The sequence below is a fragment of the Lonchura striata genome, chromosome 11 (genome assembly GCF_050655825.1).
Source record: "Lonchura striata isolate lonStrDom1 chromosome 11, ASM5065582v1, whole genome shotgun sequence".
Taxonomy (NCBI): domain Eukaryota; kingdom Metazoa; phylum Chordata; class Aves; order Passeriformes; family Estrildidae; genus Lonchura; species Lonchura striata.
In genome coordinates, this window is record NC_140713.1 from 10,489,807 (window position 1) to 10,508,895 (window position 19,089).

At 43.0% G+C, this 19,089-nt stretch overlaps 1 protein-coding gene across 38 annotated transcripts in view; it reads right to left on the reverse strand.

The window, feature by feature from the left end:
- The window catches only part of ZNF536 (zinc finger protein 536), a 361,403-nt gene that overhangs the window by 89,491 nt on the left and 252,823 nt on the right, over window positions 1-19,089 (reverse strand). Inside the window, exon 9 of one of the 38 annotated variants that reach the window (XM_085589499.1) lies at window positions 17,617-17,723. The exons of the other annotated variants lie outside the window; for them this stretch is intronic. Coding sequence (XP_085445625.1) covers window positions 17,656-17,723 — 68 coding nt within the window. The 3' untranslated portion in view covers window positions 17,617-17,655. The remainder of the gene's footprint in view (window positions 1-17,616; window positions 17,724-19,089) is intronic. 38 annotated transcript variants of the gene reach the window in all.

Genomic DNA, 19,089 nt, shown 5'->3' on the forward strand with positions numbered 1-19,089 from the left:
ATAACCTTTAATCCAGACTGTATTTTTTTTTTAAGCCAAAAGTATTAGGACTGATAACTCAAACCTTTAGGCTCATTGACAGCTCCCCTATTTCCATATTCATATTAGGAAAACTTTCAGGTGAAAGAAGGGTTCTTATTTTGCATAGATTATTGCTGGTGGCGGGTTGATTTCTTTTTCTTATTAGGAATGTTTTTTTCCTGTTGCTTTGTTAGCCTCAATATTTTCCTTTTATTACCAGCACATTTCTGATTTATTGCAATGTGGGGCCAGCAAATAAGATTGTCAAAATGAGTGTGCGCTCATTATAACCCACTCAAAAAAAATAAAAAGGATTTTAAAAGAAAACAAATTCAAGTCAGTTTTAATTTTGACACTGATTGATGCTGATATTTCTGACCAGTTTTATGTTGCACAGATTTTGAACAATATCCTCCTCTGATCTTCAGTGCTGTAGTTATAAATACTTGATAGCATTTTCATAAAAGGATCTTTTTACAATACATTTAATGAGAGCTTCTGCTGAAGATACACAAGTAAAAAGAAACCCAGCTTAATATGGTGATAGTCAGATACTCAATAAGTGGCATGTGTTCTCAAAAACCTCTGACAAAAAACTTTCAATTATTGTACCTGTGTCTTTCAGCATCACTTTACTGTATCAATTATTCATGTAACTTCTAACTGAAAAATGTTATATTTAGCAATCATTTTAAAAATTCTCTAAACAATAGCGCAACAGCTGATAAAACCAAAAAAAATGATCATTTATCACCTGTCTGTAATGATGAACCTGTCATAAACTGGCAAGAGAAAAAGTTGCTTGCTCTCTTGGTTTAAAAAACCTAAACCACAAAGTTACTTGTGATTATGCGACATTTGCTTTCCATTTCCACAGCCAGTTAGGGCTCACAAACATGAAAATCCATTATGGAATGGTACATAAAGTGTGACCGATTCTTGTTCAGTCAATTAGTGAGCAAAGTCTGAATATGATGTTTATCTGATCATCTGCATCTTTAGTACAGACATCAGTAAAGGTGGCATTAACAAAAGACTGGGTTTAACTTCTTGGGAGCAACTGGTAGAAGAAATTGCACATTTGCTGATTATGTGTTCACACAAAGCACACAGCAGTCCCTTTCCTGTTTGTATTAAAAATCTAAGGACTATATATGGAAGAATATAAACATGTGACAGAAAATAAAGTTAACACTAAAAGTCACATTTTTAGAGCTTTGTTTCTATTCATGAAGCTTGTTATTAATGTAGGACTTTTCAAAAAAACACTGTGTGGTCTCTTAATTTCTATATGGAATTCACTGGAGTAATTCTTGTAAAATAAAAATAGCATTGTGTCTAGAGAAATAATATGCCCATATTTAATGTGTGTCTTAGTACAAACTATCTCACACATCTGTATTCTGATTATGATATTTAGTAGAAGGGTCATGAATAATAAAATTGCTAAATATGCTTCTTGCCATCTATAAATAAAGGTGACTGGGGGTTTTGTTTTTGGAGTGGTGGAAAAAGTAGGGTCAGTTGCAAGGCAATAGTGTTTTAATTTAACTTTGAAAATAAATACTTAAAATTAGAAATATTCAAACGAATATTATATTGAAAGTTTCCAAGGTGCGGTGAGCCTAAATTAATACTTGCAAAATGATCACAACAGCACAACTGCAGAAGTCCACTTTATGGCACAAAGTTCACAGATCTGCCAGCAAAGCATCTACGAACATGAGAGGTGTCTTTCAGCATGGATCCCATCCTACCCAGTGGTAAAACTCCAGCTCAGGTCTGAGAGGATAAAAAAGCAACTCTCTGTAATGGCTATGAAAATTGCAATTATTACAATTGGTATTTATCCACGGATGTATTTGAGCAAGGTGGGGAGGGTGTTGCTGTTTTTCAGCTGGTGTTGCCTGGCTGCATGGAGCAGCCCTGCTGCAGCAGGAGCTGCCTGCACAGCCCTGCAGCCCGGCTGGGCTCCTGCAAGGGAACTGCCCTGGAGCTGGTGGGTGCTGTGGTATGGACACAAAGCTAAAGTCTCACAGCAAGGGACAAAAAGACTGCTGCAGTTAAAGAAGAAAATGTAGATCACTCTTTTAAAACAACCCAAAAATCTTATCAAGATATTATACCTGAAAAAGAGCAAGAGGAGAACAAAATCTGTTTCCTGCCCCCTGTCTTAGGGCGGCTGAGCACTGGAACAGGCTGCCCAGCAAGGCTGCAGATCCTTTCTCTCTGGAAACATTCAAAACCCACCTGGTTCCTGCATGCACTTGCTCCAGGTGACCCTGCCTTGGCAGGGGCATTGGGACTGGATGATCTCCAGAGGTTCCTTCCAACCCTGACTATTCTGTGATTCCATGATTCTGTCTCTGCACTCCCTAATTCAATCTTGTGAACTGCAAAAAAACAGCCAGCCAAGAGCCACTCCGTATTTCCCACACAAATGCTAGGATTCAAGACTGAATTACCTGTACTTTGTGTGGCCTTTGAAGGGATAATGCAAAATAGTTTAACCATTTGAAATTGCTGCTGAGTGTGTCTTAATAGTGCTTTTCATAGGCTGGTTTTTACAAGCATGGACAAACACGAGGGCAACTTTTGTGCTTCTTTAAAATCTCCCCTTGAAAAGAACCCCTACCCTCAGACCTTTTTAAGCTGCTGTGCAGGATCTAGAGGGTTGATGCTCACACATTGCCATGCACTAAGGACACGTCCAGGTGCCTGGTGGAGGAGCACCTTGCCCACCCCTGGCAGCGAGAGGAGCTCTGACCCCAGCCCTGCAGCCTCTCCTGCTGGGAGAGCAGCTTGCCCAGCAAGCATCTGTGTCCCCAGGCACTTGGCTACATGCTAACTATGTGTGGATGCTAACTCTGCTAATGGTGAGGTTGCAGCACAGTAATGAGGGGAACAATGTTTGTTTTGATCAGTTTGATAATTCATTTAAAAGTATTGTACCAGAGCCATGGAGACAGAAAGCCACGCCATTGTTACACGCTGGCACCGTCTCCTTATGTGAAGTAATTGAAACCTGTGGGAACAATATATGATTTAAAGCAGACAGTGAGGTTCTTTTCTTAAACAACAATAGCATTGTTTTTCTATGGTCCTGATCTTGCTCATGGGAGCAAACTTCTCTAGCCAAGGAGTTAGGGAGATTTTCGGTTGCTGATTTTTAATGGCCAACAATGACTTTTCAGGAAGGTTGATTATTTGGGGCATCTTTCAGTAAAAATGTCTTCAATGGGATGTTCATGATTTGCATATCTGCACACAGACACAGACGGGTTTCCAAGTGCTCCTTGCATGTTTAAGATCAATTGCTCAATTGACAGTAAGGGATGTGCCCTGAATTTCTCTGTGGGGTGGCTGCATGTTTCTCTAGTGGGGCTTGATGTTTGCTGGGTTTGAGGGGTACTTAAAACATTGCTGTCTGCTTTGCATTGGGTTAATGTCCTAAATCATCAAACACCAAAAGAAAAAATAAGAATGTATTTTAGTATTGCACGCCTCAGATGTGCTCAGTAGGTAGTGAGGAATTTCTTTGCCATAATTAAGAGGTTTGGAGACCAGATGTACAAATGACAACCGATCTTGATTTACTTGGAAAAATGAGTCATATCACTTATTATTAACTATTAAAGTAATTTAAACCCTTTTGAGAATAGATCTAACACTGCAATGCTTTGAAGGTTTGATATGTCTTGTAATCCATAGATTATTAAAGTTAATTTCTCTGCTGAGATTCTACTTTCAGTAAAAAATGCATGCACACTAAAATGGTGTTGGTTTTTTTGTTTGTCTCCCTGTTTTTTATAACAAAGATGTACTTTAATTGGCTTTCTATTTATACTGCACTCAATGAAGGTATGGAGGCTGCAAGTGGGAGAAACCTTCCACAATTCTGGCTTGCAAAGCATACAGAAAAGCACACCATTCATCCACAAGTACACCCAAACCTTTCATTTGAGTTGGGTTGTGCTTGTGGGTGCGTGGCGTTCTTTTCTCTCTATTTGTTCTCCATGTATAATTTAGACTACATTTTGCTTTAGAGACCCTTAGTGGATAAGGAAAAGAAGGCAATAACAATATGTTGATTTATATCACCGTGAAACATTTTTCCCCCATACTTCAAAGTAATTTTAATTGAATTTAATCCTCTTGACTTTCATTTACTTATAAATGAGTTTTAGTTGTAATGTTAGAATGAAACAGAATTTAGCAGTTAACAGGTTTTTAGTGGTTTTGATTATAGATTATTATATAATGTTTCTTGGGCTAGAAAATACTGAATGCTAAATACTGTCCTATATTAGATCATTTTAATACCTTCCTCTCTTCTACAAGTAGGAGAGAGGCATAACAATTTAGGTTAAAGTACAGTTCATTTAAAGAAGTAAAAATGTTTGAGGAAATGATTAAAACTGCTGAAAATCACTTATCAGTTTATGTTCATGATCAAGAATATATCTAAGCAGAAAACGTAAAAAAACCTCAAATAACCAAACAAAAAACAAATTAGTATCTTCCAAAGGAACTATACCATGCATGATTCCATCAGTTGTGTGGGCACATTTATCATATTTTAACTCCTCATCCATAGATCATAGGACACTAAGATCCCAATTCATTAAAAATTGAATACTCTATTTAAGCTGGATGTTCTTATGCTTGGAGAAAAAGCATGGAATCGTTTGGGTTTTTTTTTTTTCCTTCTAAAAAGTCACATTTTGCCATTTGCTTCTACCTGGACAGCACTCCTCAGTTAATTGCTACACAATTTTAGACCTTCATTATTGAATGTACAAAAGAAATTTCAAATTTAAAAATGTCTGCTATGGAAATTACAGAATAATTCCCACCTGCCCCCATGCACACACCCATGCAACCCTTCCTGCTGCCCCAGCTTTAAAAGTCAGTTTAGCAGTCATGAAGTACTTGAACTCATCTTGAAGCCTGCCAGCCAGTCCCCTAGGCACTCACACTGCTGGGTGCCCTACTGGCAATTCCTAGGGGTGTCCCCAAGCCTGCAGGTCCCTGCTGCACCCCAGCTCCCTCGTTAGCAGACACGAGTTCACAGCAGCTTCCACGGCCCCAGCAGCCCTGACACAGCCTGGCACTCTCAGCTGCTGACTTTGAAGACGGCGCTTTGAAACAAGAAGTTTGGAAGCACCAGATGATCTAGTCTGCTAATGAATGAGATCATCATAATGAGGATCTAGTCTGCTAATGAATAAGCTGGGTGTGCAGGATGGGCAGGAGCAGCAAACAAGCTTTTTCTGGGTTTCTGAAGAGATGAGGATGGCTTTGAAGTATTTAGCAGGAGACTTTCCTGTTCTCTGGCAGAAACATGGTCAGATACAGGATATACAAACAACATAGTACCTGTCATTTTAAAATACACCTGCAATCCCTAAGGATCTTAGCTACCAATATTCAGATTTATGTCTTACATAGTTATAAATCTAATTTCAGTATTAGCTTTCAATTTAGCACATCTATATTTGCCTGCTTACTGGGGTCTTCTGCCATCCATACCACTACACACAACCCTAAATTTGAAATGCATGCAGGGATCTGTCTTCTTCACTGGAGCAGGGGCATTTCCTGTTTTCACCTCATGATACAAGAAAATCCCTAGGAAAAATCTAGGAAAATACAAACCACCCGTCTCCCAAAACATGCATATTGTTTAGGTACCAACAGTTTGTTTATCTGACACAAAAACACTTATTTAGTACGTTTTTATTGAAATGCATTGAAATGCTTATTAAGATAGCATAGTAACTCCACTCATAACATCTGAAAAGTTTCTGCCTATTAGCGAATTTCAGAACTTTATTCATGGCTACACTGATATAACATGTTTATTGACCCTGCCAATGCACCTACTGCCAGCTACGCTTACACAACACAAAGAGTTATGTTTTCCAGGGAAAAGCTCATCAAAGCCAAGAGAAATTGCTTGTTTGCATTTGCATCCACTGTTATGGAAGAGCACAAGATGGAAAATGCAAACAATGTGTAGATGCAGAAGTACTGTTATTAAAGGTGTACATGCAGCGAGGACCATCCCACACTCTCAGTCCTGTAACCACTGTATCCTGCTATACAGTAACAACCTGCTTCCTATTTAAAGTATCACTGATGAGGGCAAATCTTGAATTTTTAAAGCTGCCTGATGTAGGCAGCCCAATGCTCTAAATGAGAAAAAGAAAGACCCGGTCCTAAGAGAGGCATCTGTCTATAGACTCTGCTTAAGAAAATTAAATGGGGCAAATAGAGTACTTAAACATAAAGTTTGAAGGAAATTACAATTAAATGCCTTGTCCTAAATAGACAAGTGTAGATTGACTGAAGTTTTTCCTCAAAGGAAAAATTTTCTATTCACTCCACATGCTACGATCACAAGTGGAGGAAGTTCTCCTCCATTCAGCAGCAGCCACCTATGTTTGCCAGACAGACCTCTTGGTTTGCTGCAGCAGGAGATGCCTGTGGGACAATCAGGCATAAGAAGAAAGAAAAGGTGGGTGGGAATAAAGATCTCCCCATGAGTCTGGTTCCTGAGGTGAGAGAAATGGTCAAGGAAAGCTCCCTGTAAGAGAGGGCTTGAAAGTTTTGCTGTCAGTATTTTCCCATTTCTGGCTGATGCACAAGAGCAGTTCACCCTGCTGGCTGCTATGCCATATCATGCTCAGAACATACCGTAACCTTTCAAGTACTCTCAGTACCAGCTATGGATTCACCAAGTGCAAGAGGGGTTAAAAGAACCAAGCAATCTGGTGGTCCCTTTTTTTTATTTATTCAAGTTTCTTCCTAGAAGCACACAGGAATTGGAATTACCCCGCTTTTTCTTGCATATACAGATTCTTGTTACTAATCACCACAGCTGAGAATGTGACCTGAGAGCTGAACTGCAGCAAGAGCTGCAATCTCTATTCTTGTTCTCCAAGGCTGCACCACTGAGCCTGGAAGTGGGAAAGGTGATATTTAGCATTTGTCAGGAAGAGTGAGAAAAGTATTACAAGCTTTGTTTTATGCAATCTACTGATCTTCAATTTTTGAGGCCAATTCCAGAGGTTAAGTGTTACCCTGGGTCAAAAATCAGAAATTCTGATTGAAGAAACATGTGATTCTTTGCACAGAGGGAAGAGGTGTTTGGGGAAGGCAGGTACCACTCTGATGCAGATGCAGACACTTGAAGGGAGCTAAGATAACCTCATTGCTTACAATCCTGGGGAGAGCCTGCCCCAAAAAAAGCCTACTCCAGTTGGAAGAAGGAGCTTTGTTCGGCACCCTTTGGAGGCACTGTGGCTGGCAGGGCTGCAGACCCCAAAAAGGGCATAAATTATTCAGAATAAGGACCGTTCCCAATTTAAGGTGCCATGAAAAGTGCAGGAGTGAAGTCCTGTGGGACCCCCACCTGGCCACTGCCTCCTGCAGCAGGAGCCTCTATGGTGCTGCTGTTTTAAAGCCTTTTAGCACTTCGTAAAGCAGCCCTTAGCAGGCCACAAAGTTTACTCACTTCCATATGACTGTAAACGGCAGGATGGGAAAGTCTGGCCTTTACAGAGTGGGGAGGAAAGATTTCACGTGCTTCTTCAGAAAGCCTTGGGTGAAAGGGGAGAAAAGGTATCCTCCAGCACACACAGCCCCACGATGGGCTGCGAGATGACAGGAGGTGTAAAACCTGGCCAAACATCATCCACAGCAAACCACATAAAGCAGATGAGAAACCAGCTGATTTTATCTAAATACAGGGACAGGCTAGACTACAATACCTGGTACATTCAATAATCCTGATATCCTCGATTAATAAAATCATGAATGCTAGTTGTCATTGTAGCAACAAATGAAGGAACCTACGCAAACAGAGACTAAAACATGATGCAGAAACCATGATATATGTGACCAGAGCACCAACAATTACAGACTGCTTAGAAGCATCACCTTTATCCAGTGATTTATATTTTTCATGAATCAACTCAACCCACTTCTAGTAGTGTGTTAAATGAGGTTAAGATTACTATTACCATGAAAAGTCAAAGAATTTCATTCAGTATTGCCTCAGCACACAGAACACAGCCCAGAATATGAGAACTGAGAGTGTCTGGTATTGTACAACACTATAGTAAAAATATGACTGAAGTGTGTAGCAAAATCTCAATGCTAAATGGGATATCAGCATGTGGTATTCCATATTCTTGACCTATGTAGGAGTTGCCTGTTCTGTAGCTTTTGATATCCACAGAGCTCACACTGGGTTTGCACTCTCTTATATCTTTTTATATCACCATAAACATTAAAAACATTATAACTAAAATGTGAGAATGGTTTGCACCTGATTTTATCACGTGTTATGCTAATACACCATGTTAACGAGCTATACTAGGAATATTGAAAATGCAATAGCACCTTAATGCAATATTGATAAAAGACTGATATTCCTGCTCTTTCTGTCTCACTTGCAACAGTGCCTGGCAAATTATAGCTGTAGTTTCATGATCATAAACTTAGAGGAAACATGTTCAGTGTCTGTCAACAGTAGAAAATAGGATACACCATGCATTTGTGCCTATCTTCTTCATCAAATGTTTTAATGCACTGTGTTTTGCAGCAGTTTATACTGCATGTGACCAATATACAGAACTCCTTCTGTGTAATGCAAGATCATGTAATAGCTGCAGTAAACCAAATGTGCAATAATATTTATATACATCTGCTTTACATATAGGGTAGCAGCATGCACGTCCATACACATGAGATTCAGTGTGTGTGTGTATATATGTAGCAGTGCAAATTAACTCTTCAAAGACTTGAAATAACTTTCTGGTTTGCTTTTGTTTGTGGAAATGGAGTTACATGGAGCTTGCCACCACCTCTCACAAGGAAAGAGGGATGGAGGGGCAGCCAGCCTTTTAATGTTGCTCCATTGAATACCTGAATATTTCCACTACTCTGAGTATAATTCCACTAACATAGTATGAACATGATAATATATTTACCAACACACAGCCCATTTCAGCCACTAGTTTATCAAAGTTCTATTTGATTTATAAATAAAATGCTATAAGAAATTATTCCATAAGATTAGGAAGCAAATTCAGCCTCTATGTAATTCAGCAGACTTTAAAGGATTGCTATAGAGAAGAATTTGGTTCTCCAAATCTAATGTATTCAAGGAGTTTGGAGAAAAACTGATTTTTTTTAACAAGAGTTTTACACATGTCTGCTAAAACCTTAATAGAAGCTTTGAGCCAGAGACTCCTATAATTCAACCCCTGAACTTTTGAACAACAATTTTATTTAGAAAGTTGATTTATTCATAAGTAAATAGGATACAGTGTGGATGAAGTACAAGGGATCAGGAGGCAGTTATTAGATTTATAAGTACAAAAGCCTCACTGTTGCAGACAGTGGAGGCTCAGCAGTTACTGTACCTTTCAAAACTAATATGTAACCATATCTGTTTTAAAAGAGTGATTCATATTACTCCGAATGCATGAGAAACTCTTTCTCATCCCCACCACAGGAAACTTGAGTCTGATTTTAATGAGCTTCAATTGGAATGTGGCCTTTGAAAAGTAGTGCATTTGAAAAGATGGAACATTAAATTTTGTAATGATGTAAAACATCTTCAATTTTTGACAGGACAATGGTGCTTATTGTGCTTTATGGGCCCAGTGGTGATTCAAAGGTCACTTTGTATATGACTCCACAGACAGGGGCAGCAGTGAATGAAAATTAGGTTACATGTGATCAGCTTTATTATTAATCAGATGAAAATGGATTTTTAACATTTTTCTAATGAGCAACAGAGAAAGAAGAAAATACCATGAATAAAACTACAAGAAGGAGCAGCACGACCAAAATGCACAATGTGCATAACCAAACTAACGTGTATTAAATCTGAAATCCTTAAATACTGTCTCAAGAAATAAAATGCAGCTGCATATTTTTGTGTCATAAATATATAGAAAACTGCTGAAATACCTACTGTAATTTACTATCTCTGTCCTTTGTTTATAACTAACTAATGAACTGATTTCTTCGTACAGTATATTATAGCAGCACCAGATAGCAGTGCTATGGTTAAGGTTGTGTCAGCATTTCCATTATAAATCCTGTTTTTCAGGGGTTTATAACTCAGCTGTGAAAATGCAGCCCAGGCTAAAACTTGGCACACAAGGTCTCTGCCAGGAAGCACATTTATTTTAGAAATTTCCCCAAAACATCTCTTGGAATATTCTGGTATCACATGAATATGAATTATACAAATATGGTAAAAGTTTACAATGCAGCATTTGTTTATCTATAGAAACATGTTTGATTTAAAAAAAAAAAAAAAAAAAAAAAACAAAAAACAAAAAAACAGCTTGTCCCTTTATAAAGTGACAGGTTAACACACCTTTGCCCTGGCAGGAATTAAAAATTAATATTTTAAAATCCTTTGAAGCATTGCTCCTAAACAGAACACTGTTTTTGCATACCCAGGAATATTTTCATGCTAAATAAAACACAGTGCTACAGAATTGGATTGTTGAACATTTACCATTGGGTCCTCACGCTATGAGTGAACTTGCATTAAACCTCACATTAATAAAGCGCTTAATCACTAGAAGCCTGTGTGTCTAGCTCTGTGTTTGGCTCAGCCAAATGCCATTTGGCTATCAAAGACCTGTTTTGATTAGCAACTAGTGCCAAGAAGCAGGGAGAGGAGTGGCTCGCAGAAACGAGAAACGCTTCTTTTCGCAGCTAATCACCCAAAGAGGAGCAGAAAAAAACACAGAACAGCAATGGCTGAGAAGCAAATCCAAAATCAGCCCCAGTAACAACAGCCCAGGTCCCATCCTGCCAGGCTCTGCTGTGGAAAGCTCATGGCCAGGGCTGGAGCCACCTGACCTGGGGCACCCCAATTCCCAACTTCCCAAAGTGGAACACCATCACTGACATGCTTCAAAGGAACAGTGGGCAAACAATGCAACAGCCAAGTTACAGCAGCAAAAAGCACCAGTCAGCACAAGAGACAGTGTTATATGAGAAGCTGGGAGTATTTTCTATCTTTCAAACAGATTTACTGGGATATAAATGGGTGAGAGGGGAGGGGGGCAGCAGACACGGGGGTAAGGAGCACTGCATGCTCCCTCCCTGCTTTCTCACACAGCACACACTCCCAGGCTTGGCACAGGGGAAGTGGACCTGTCCTCCTGGCCCATTTGTGCTGCCCATGCCCAGCCCGACCCAGGTTTCTGACACTGGCTTTTTCTGAAAACACCCCATGAGTCCATACAAGGACGACTGCTGCATCCCAAGCAGAGCTGCTATTCCCTCCCACACAGCATTAGAACACACAGAAGATGCTGGTCAAGCTTTTTCATGCTACTGCCTCTGTCCAAAACCTTACATCTTCAGGTAAGTTGCAACCCCAAGCAGAGGAGAGATGGCAGAGGTGCAGCAGAACCCAGGCAGTGCTGGCTGGGTGCCCCAAAAACCACAGCACCACAAAAGCCACGTGCCCAAGGAGCTGCTGCCTCCCACAGCCACTTCTCTCTGATAAACACCTGAACTGCAGGAAGAGCTTCTTGAACAAGCCTTCCTACATCCCTGTGCATCCACACAAGATCATCCACAGCCTTGGCCCAAGGCTGCTGGAACAAAACCACTCATGCTCCAGCACAATCATCACAGATATCCCATCTGCCATGGGAAGTACACGAGACAAAAATCACTCAGGCACATTCAAAACTGTTTACATTAAACAATGAAAAGGAGAGAAGACTGTGAGAACAAACGTGCTGCAGCTCACACTGAGTCATGTGTCAGCCCTGCAGAGCGGTGAGCCAGCAGGTCCTTCCCCGGCACCACGAGCCCATGCAAGGCAGACAGATGCTCTATTGCAGCTGCAGAGCCAAGCTGCCCACGCAAAAAGCAAGTTCCCTGTAGAAGCAGGAACATTTGACCAACTGGTGGCTGAAGACACAGCATTTGCCAACAAGAAAGACAAACCAAATGTTATTGACAGCAGAGGGTTGGAGGGGAAACGTCTGAATTCGCTGCATCAAGGCTGCGTAGCACTGACATTGCCCACTGCAAAGCCCAGACATGGGCTGCACAAGGCTCCTGGCCCTCCACCCCAAACACGTTTGAAAAAGAAAAGATTTCAGTAAGGTCTTACTGTGGTCCCAGGGCGCTTCTCACTCTTCTGCAGGTCTACAGGAGGGTGCTGCAGCAGAGAGGCACAGCCTTTTTAACCAAGGGAGAGCAGCTGGACCCAATCCCTGGCTAACAATGCTGAGCTGCTCCACTGGTGCTTCTTTAGCTTCCCACCCTTCACACCAGGTAGCCTTACCCAAACAGACTTTTATGTCAGGCATTTTCCTGATTTCCATCTTATTTCTGGGGGAAGATACAGGGATAATTACTTTTTCATGTATTTTCTATTAGTTTGTGATTCTGCTCCCAAGGAGGGCAGGAAGCACTGAAGCCTGTTGCTATATTTTGAAAGGGAAGAGGGGGGAAGCAATCTAAAATACACATTCTGTTAAATAAGGATGTAAAATGGATCTCTAACTGTTGTGTGGGTCAGTTTCTAATAAGTGTCTGTTCCATTGGCAGCCTGACTGTTCCATGTCAGTCAGCGATGTCTGACTATCCCAGGCTGCAATATTAATGTATGTTTCTTTAAGAAAATACATAGCATTTGCAGTATAATGTAGAGGATATGGCATAGTGTTTTTGATTATTAAGCTAAATAGCCATGTGAAATGAGTATAGCATATTGGCACTAATTCCTGCTGTACTGAGACTCCTTTGTGAAACTAGTTAATTAGTTCCCCCCCCCCCCAGTCCAAAACTTTGCTTGAATAAATTTATGGTTAGCACAAGCATGAAGAATTCTGCTTTTCTTGACTAATTTTTTCTCTCTTCCCCCATTTTCAAAGGAAACTTTCCCCATTTGTTAGGATAGAGGTGTTCATCTTGGATAAAGACAACTGGCTGAAGAAGTAACATTGGCAAAAATTTATTTTGTGTAGCAAAACAGCTGCCCATATTTTCTCTCAACATAACTGTCCATCACACCATAAGGTGAACCAACAGATTCTGCAGACTGTTATAAACATGTTAATTCTTTAATAAATTGCCACAAAATAAGTGTTAATTAACTAGTAAAAATGTTTAGGGATTCTGTGAGAAAAAAAAATCATAAGGATTGAAAAATGTATGCTTAGCAATATGTAAAAAATACAGGTTTTTAACTCAGTTTCTGAGACTTTTACAACAAAGTACAGAGAAAGACAGATGAAATTATGTTCTGACTACATGCACTGAATAAGCCCAAAGGGAACCTCTGTATATAGTTATCAGTGGCACTGAAATCTGCTTAGGAAAGCAACAAGTCTTTTGTTCTGTTGACAACAGTTATTACAATTAATTCATTTTGTGATTGGTATTTGCACTGAGTGACAAGGTGTTATTTTACCTCAGTAAAAGTTAAAATGGTAATACCTACATGCGAAATAACACTGAGTTTGCTATCACTCACTCAAGAAAAGAAAAGACTGTTCAGAAATGCCTGCTCAGCCATCACTCCTGCAAACCTAAAGTGTTAGCATCAGTCTTCTCCAGCTCTTATTTCCTCAGATTTGTATTTTCACTCTTCTAAAAGTTTATTTGGGAGGAAAAAAAAGAATGGAAAAAAAAAAATGCCTACTTTTTGCTAAGTGACAGAACAAAGCACCGGGGAACAGAGCGAGGGGTCCGCAAAGTGAGCTGCAGCTGGGGGTGCAGAGGCAGGCAGCCTGCCCGGGCTGTCAGCGCTGGGGACACGGGGCGCCGCGGGCTCGGGGCTGCCGGGGGAGCTCTCCCCGCCGGGGACACAGACAAGCGCAGCCGTGGGCAGCGCGCTCTCCGGGCCCTGGCAGCCGCAGGAAGGGGCGTCCTCCATCCCCGGCCCGGCTGCGCTCTGAGCCCCGCGACAGCAGCGGGCTGCCCGCGGCCCGATCCGCGCAGGGACACGGGCAAGAGCAGGGTCTGTGCGGCCGGGGGCACGGCGAGGAGCCGGGCAGGTGCTGGGCACGGAGCGCTCCGGGCCACAGGCACGGGTCAGAGCCGCCGGCGCTCCGGGCCACAGGGTCAGAGCCGCCGGCGCTGCCCAGCCCCGCCCGGCCCGGCGCCGCAAGGCGGGAGCGCGGCGGGGCGGAGGGGAACGCGCGGGGCACGGCCGGCAAGGCCCAGCCCCGGGGCACGGCCGCGATCCTGTGGGATAACCGAGCCCCAGGGCACAGCCGCGATCCTCCGGGATAACCCAGCCCCAGGGCACAGCCGCGATCCTGTGGGATAACCCAGCCCCATGGCCACAGCCGCGATCCTCTGGGACTGCCCAGCCCCACGGCCACAGCCGCGATCCTCCGGGATAACCCAGCCCCAGGGCACAGCCGCGATCCTCCGGGATAACCCAGCCCCAAAGCACGGCCGCGATCCTGTGTGACAACCCAGCCCCAGGGCACGGCCGCGATCCTGTGGGATAACCCAGCCCCAGGGCACAGCCGCGATCCTGTGGGATAACCCAGCCCCATGGCCACAGCCACACCTGGCTCTGGCTCCTCTCTGGGACTGCCCAGCCCACGGCCACAGCCGCGCTCCCTCTGGAATACCTGAACCCCATGGCCACAGCCACGCCACACTCTCTCTGGGATAGCCAAGCCCCATGCCTACAGCCACCCCTGGCTCTGGGCTCTCTCTGGGATAGTCGAGCCACATGGCTGCAGCCACACCTGGCTCTGGGCTCCCTCTGGGATACCTGAGCCCCATGGCTACAGCCATGCCACGCTCCCTCTGGAATACCTGAGCCCCATGGTTACAGCCACACTTGGCTCTGGCTCCTCTCTGGAATACCTGAGCCCATGGTTACAGCCACACCTGGCTCTGAGCTCTCTCTGGAATACCTGAGCCCCATGGTTACAGTCACACCTGGCTCTGAGCTCTCTCTGGAATACCTGAGCCCCATGGTTACAGCCACACCTGGCTCTGGCTCCTCTCTGGAATACCTGAGCCCATGGCTACAGTCACACCTGACTCTGGGCTCTCTCTGGAATACCTGAGCCCATGGCCACAGCCACGCCATGCTCCCTCTGGAATAGCCCAGCCCCATGGTTACAGCCACACCTGGCTCTGGGCTCTCTATGGGGTACCTGTGCACATCCCCATCAGGAGCAGGCCCTGCAGCTGCTTGCTAGACCCTCAGCTGCCCATTTTTAGCATGAGAAAGACAAAGCAAGGAGCGAGGAGCATTAGATGATATAAATTTTACTTTTTTGTAGCAGGACCCAGCAAACCAAGGAAAGTTTGCAGCACTTGCAAATGGCAAATAATCCATTAGCTATGGATATTTCAGCACGTCTCTACTTTTATTATGAGTTAGCCCCTTTAAACCATTGACTTAACAGAGAATCATTATAAATCCCCATTTTGAATTTTTTTATTAGCAGTATTTATCACCTTCTCAAAATCAATCCTATATTTTTAAATTAAAACAAATGACTACTTGTACTGCAATCAATATGAGTACATTTCCCTTTTTTAAAAGGAGAAAAAATGGAATACAAAGAAATGTCCTTCTTTGGCTGCATCAATCCAATTTCAATATAATTCAATATTTAATAAATATAATCCTCCATGTCTGTGCAGGGAAACATCATAAAAAATGCAAAAGGTTTCTTGGTCTCCAATAACTTGTATGAAACAAAGTGTTTCCTTATTCCTTCCATAAATACTGCAGTCGTATGCTACTATGTTTTGTTCTTCCTGCTTATTAGAAAGAGTTTACTCTGATTATGTATAAGAAAGGTGGTTTACATATTTCATGATTAAAAATCCAAAATGCCTACCTACCATCTCCAGAAAAATATAATCTTTATCTCCTTATACTTCTTTGACTTGTCATTTTTGAAAGGGCAAAATAGAAAAACCTTATATAACACCTAATTTGTACATCTGTGGTTTTCCTCTGACTTGGATAGGCACCATATGTTTTTAATTATCATAATAGCCTTAAAGAACCTGTTCAGTGGGAAACACATATGATCCTTTTATTAGTGGTTTGCAGTTTAAACAGTTTTAACAGAAAAGGTCTGGCTATAAGGGGCTGAGAAGCACTAAGGTCTAAAAACCCTGTTATTGACCTCTGAAAGCATGAGTTCAGATCCCACCCACCGAGGTGGGACCTGGCTCTCCTGCCTCTGACAGAGGTAATCAGTTGCATGTGAAATGGCTCTTCTGAACCTTAAAAGACATAATCTCCAATCTCAAATGACTTGGTGCTTCAGTCAACAACTGGCACGGTGAAACTGGGGTCTATAAATCCCGTCCTGTCCCCACTCTGTGCCTGCTCCTGCCTAGCGAACTCTCGCACAGCGATGGTGCTGTAGGAGAAGCCCTGTGGGCTCCAAAAGCCCAGAATTTCAGCAATTCTCATTAGTCATCGCCTTTCAAATTCCCAGTTTTGTCCTTTATGCAAACGCAAGACTGGTGAGCACGCCAATATCCCAGTCATTCGGAGGTAGGAATTAAATTTAACAAGTTCAATTCACTCCTGATTCTGGACATCTAAACACATAATCAGTCTGATAATGTTATTAATTATCATTCAAGTGACAACCTTTGACACTGGCATGCTCCCACAACCTCCCTACTCCAACAACTCAAACAGAAAATCGTTGGCATGAAAACCCACAGTCTTATGAACAGAAATTGCAAATAAGCAGGCACTGAACATACAACGGGGAGTGAGCAAAATCCCCCTTTTCAGAGAGAAAGCAGAGGCTCACACAATAGCTCAGTCACTTGACCCAAAATGAAATTCTGCACAACTTCATCCCAAAACAGATAATTTTCACCCCAAACAAAGGTCTGTGGGGAGAAGAGGGTGGGGAAGGGAGCCTAGCTAAAATTACACTGAGGCTGGAAGTCGTTATGGCTCCATCTCAGGAGATGGATGGTGTCCTCATTAGAACGAAGCTTTATTTAGATGGACAGACAGAATCCTTATTAGAACATTAGGCTGAAAAGTTTAAATGTCAGGAAATACAAAATTAGGATTCTGCAAATAAATGCTGACTTGGAGAAAAAGAACTTAAGAGTTTCCAGTACAGATCTCACTGGAGATACTTAGGAAAAAATGCAATCAGGAATTGCAATCTCCCATGCCAATCTAACCCTTCAAGGGTATTCTTGGGAAACTCACAAAAGTCAGAGGAGATCCCTTTTCTTGGGCAAAGTGGTTTCTACTCATGATCTGATGCTTTCAGCTCCATCCCTGGCTGCACACTGAGCCCAGAGGGAAGGGAGGATTCAGGAGTTTTTATCTCCCACCACCCATTTCAAGAAAAGCCCATCCAAAGGGGAACATGCTAATGTTGGAAGCCCATTTCCAGCTGCACAGACCCAAAAACTGTGAGTCAGCCATTCTTTGCCCTTTACTGTCTCATTCCCCACTCTCAGGCCCTCTGCTTTCTCCAGGGAAACTCAGGTATTTTGCAGTGATGGAAAGACAAGCTTAATTATCTTGCATACAAAAGAGATGGTCATAGTTTTCCATTTTACCTGCAAGCTAATGGATCTTGGGATACCAGACGTGGATGCTCAAAATCCCCTCTGGAGCCCTTCTGTTGATTTGTCGTCTCTTGGTTGCCTTTGGTGCACACGGATCTCTGCCGAGGTAATATGTGAGCTATTGCACACTAAAAGCAGATTTTTGAGAGAGGAAGCTCAGGCACACACACACACACACACACACCCACCCCCACCCAAGCACCCTCCACCCCCTCATCCTGCACCTGCCTCCAACGAGCCGGGACCTGAGGAGGATCTTCTCATCTCCCAGGCTCCTGTGGGCCAGGCAGCAAAGGCATGGCAGGGTTGCTGCTGAGAGCAGAGCTCTGCAAGGCGTGCTCCTTGTCCCTGTCCCAGGGTTGTGGGAAAGGGCTGCGGGTGCTGCTGTCCCCCACGCTTTGCTGGGACAGACCCAGGCAGCTGGTGACATGGAAATGCTGGCTGAGCAGCCATCTCCATGGACCTCACTGAGCTCCCTATTCCTCTTGTGGGCAGCAGTTCATGGCAGAGGGTCGCCAACCTGCACATCATAGCTTGTCCCCTTTGCCAGGCTCTAGCCCTCCACACTGAGCTTTCTACTTGGGCCAGAAGGGGTTGCCTTTAGAAATATATTTTCTGCTGGAAAATGTAAAAGAAAAATAAAAACTTGCATTTGATCATCTAAATAAATATAGACTTCTCTCTTTAGGAGTTTGGGGCTTTTGATTCCAGTAGTAATCCAGCAGAAATTTAGCTTTCCTTTCCTGCAGCCTCACCCATAGATCATCAGGGAGAAGTCTTCTGGTGAACAGAGGTGCTCAGTGTTTAGCTTGCAGCACGGGGAGGATGGCAGGGAACACCATGGCTGCAGTCACACAGCCAGAGGATGATCACTGCCCGGGCCAGCCTGACTTCTACACAGTCAGGTTCGTGTACCTCTCACACCACCTCCTAAGCAAGCTACCAGCCCCCAGCAAAGGAGGGAGCACAGACATATCCCACCAGGATGTATCTCCTCGCCTTTGGAAACACACACAGGATCCATCCCTCCCTCCATCCAGCTGTTGAATTGATGTCTGCCACCACCAAGTACAGTCAGCCCAGGGATCCCTCATGCTGCAAGTCTCAAGCAAAAGGCTTCCACTTTATCCTCTTCTCCCACACATGTACGAGCACAGTTCTACCTTAAGAGAAATCCCAGCTCTGGGCCTGAGAAAACTCTTTCTTTTTTCTCTTTAAGGATCCTCCTTTCACAGTAAGGATCCTCCAAATTTCCAAAAAGTGGATAACAACAATACCACTGTGATCCCATCTGCACACAGCAATGGCACTGTAATGCATAGAGCATAAACCACCAAATTCCCACAGACAGCATCTGTCTTACTACAAACAATGGACCATTATCTTGTAAATAATTCTGATTAAGCTGCAGCATTTTCCCCAAACAAACAGTAGGGGACCAGAGGGTGAGGATTTTTCTAGTGG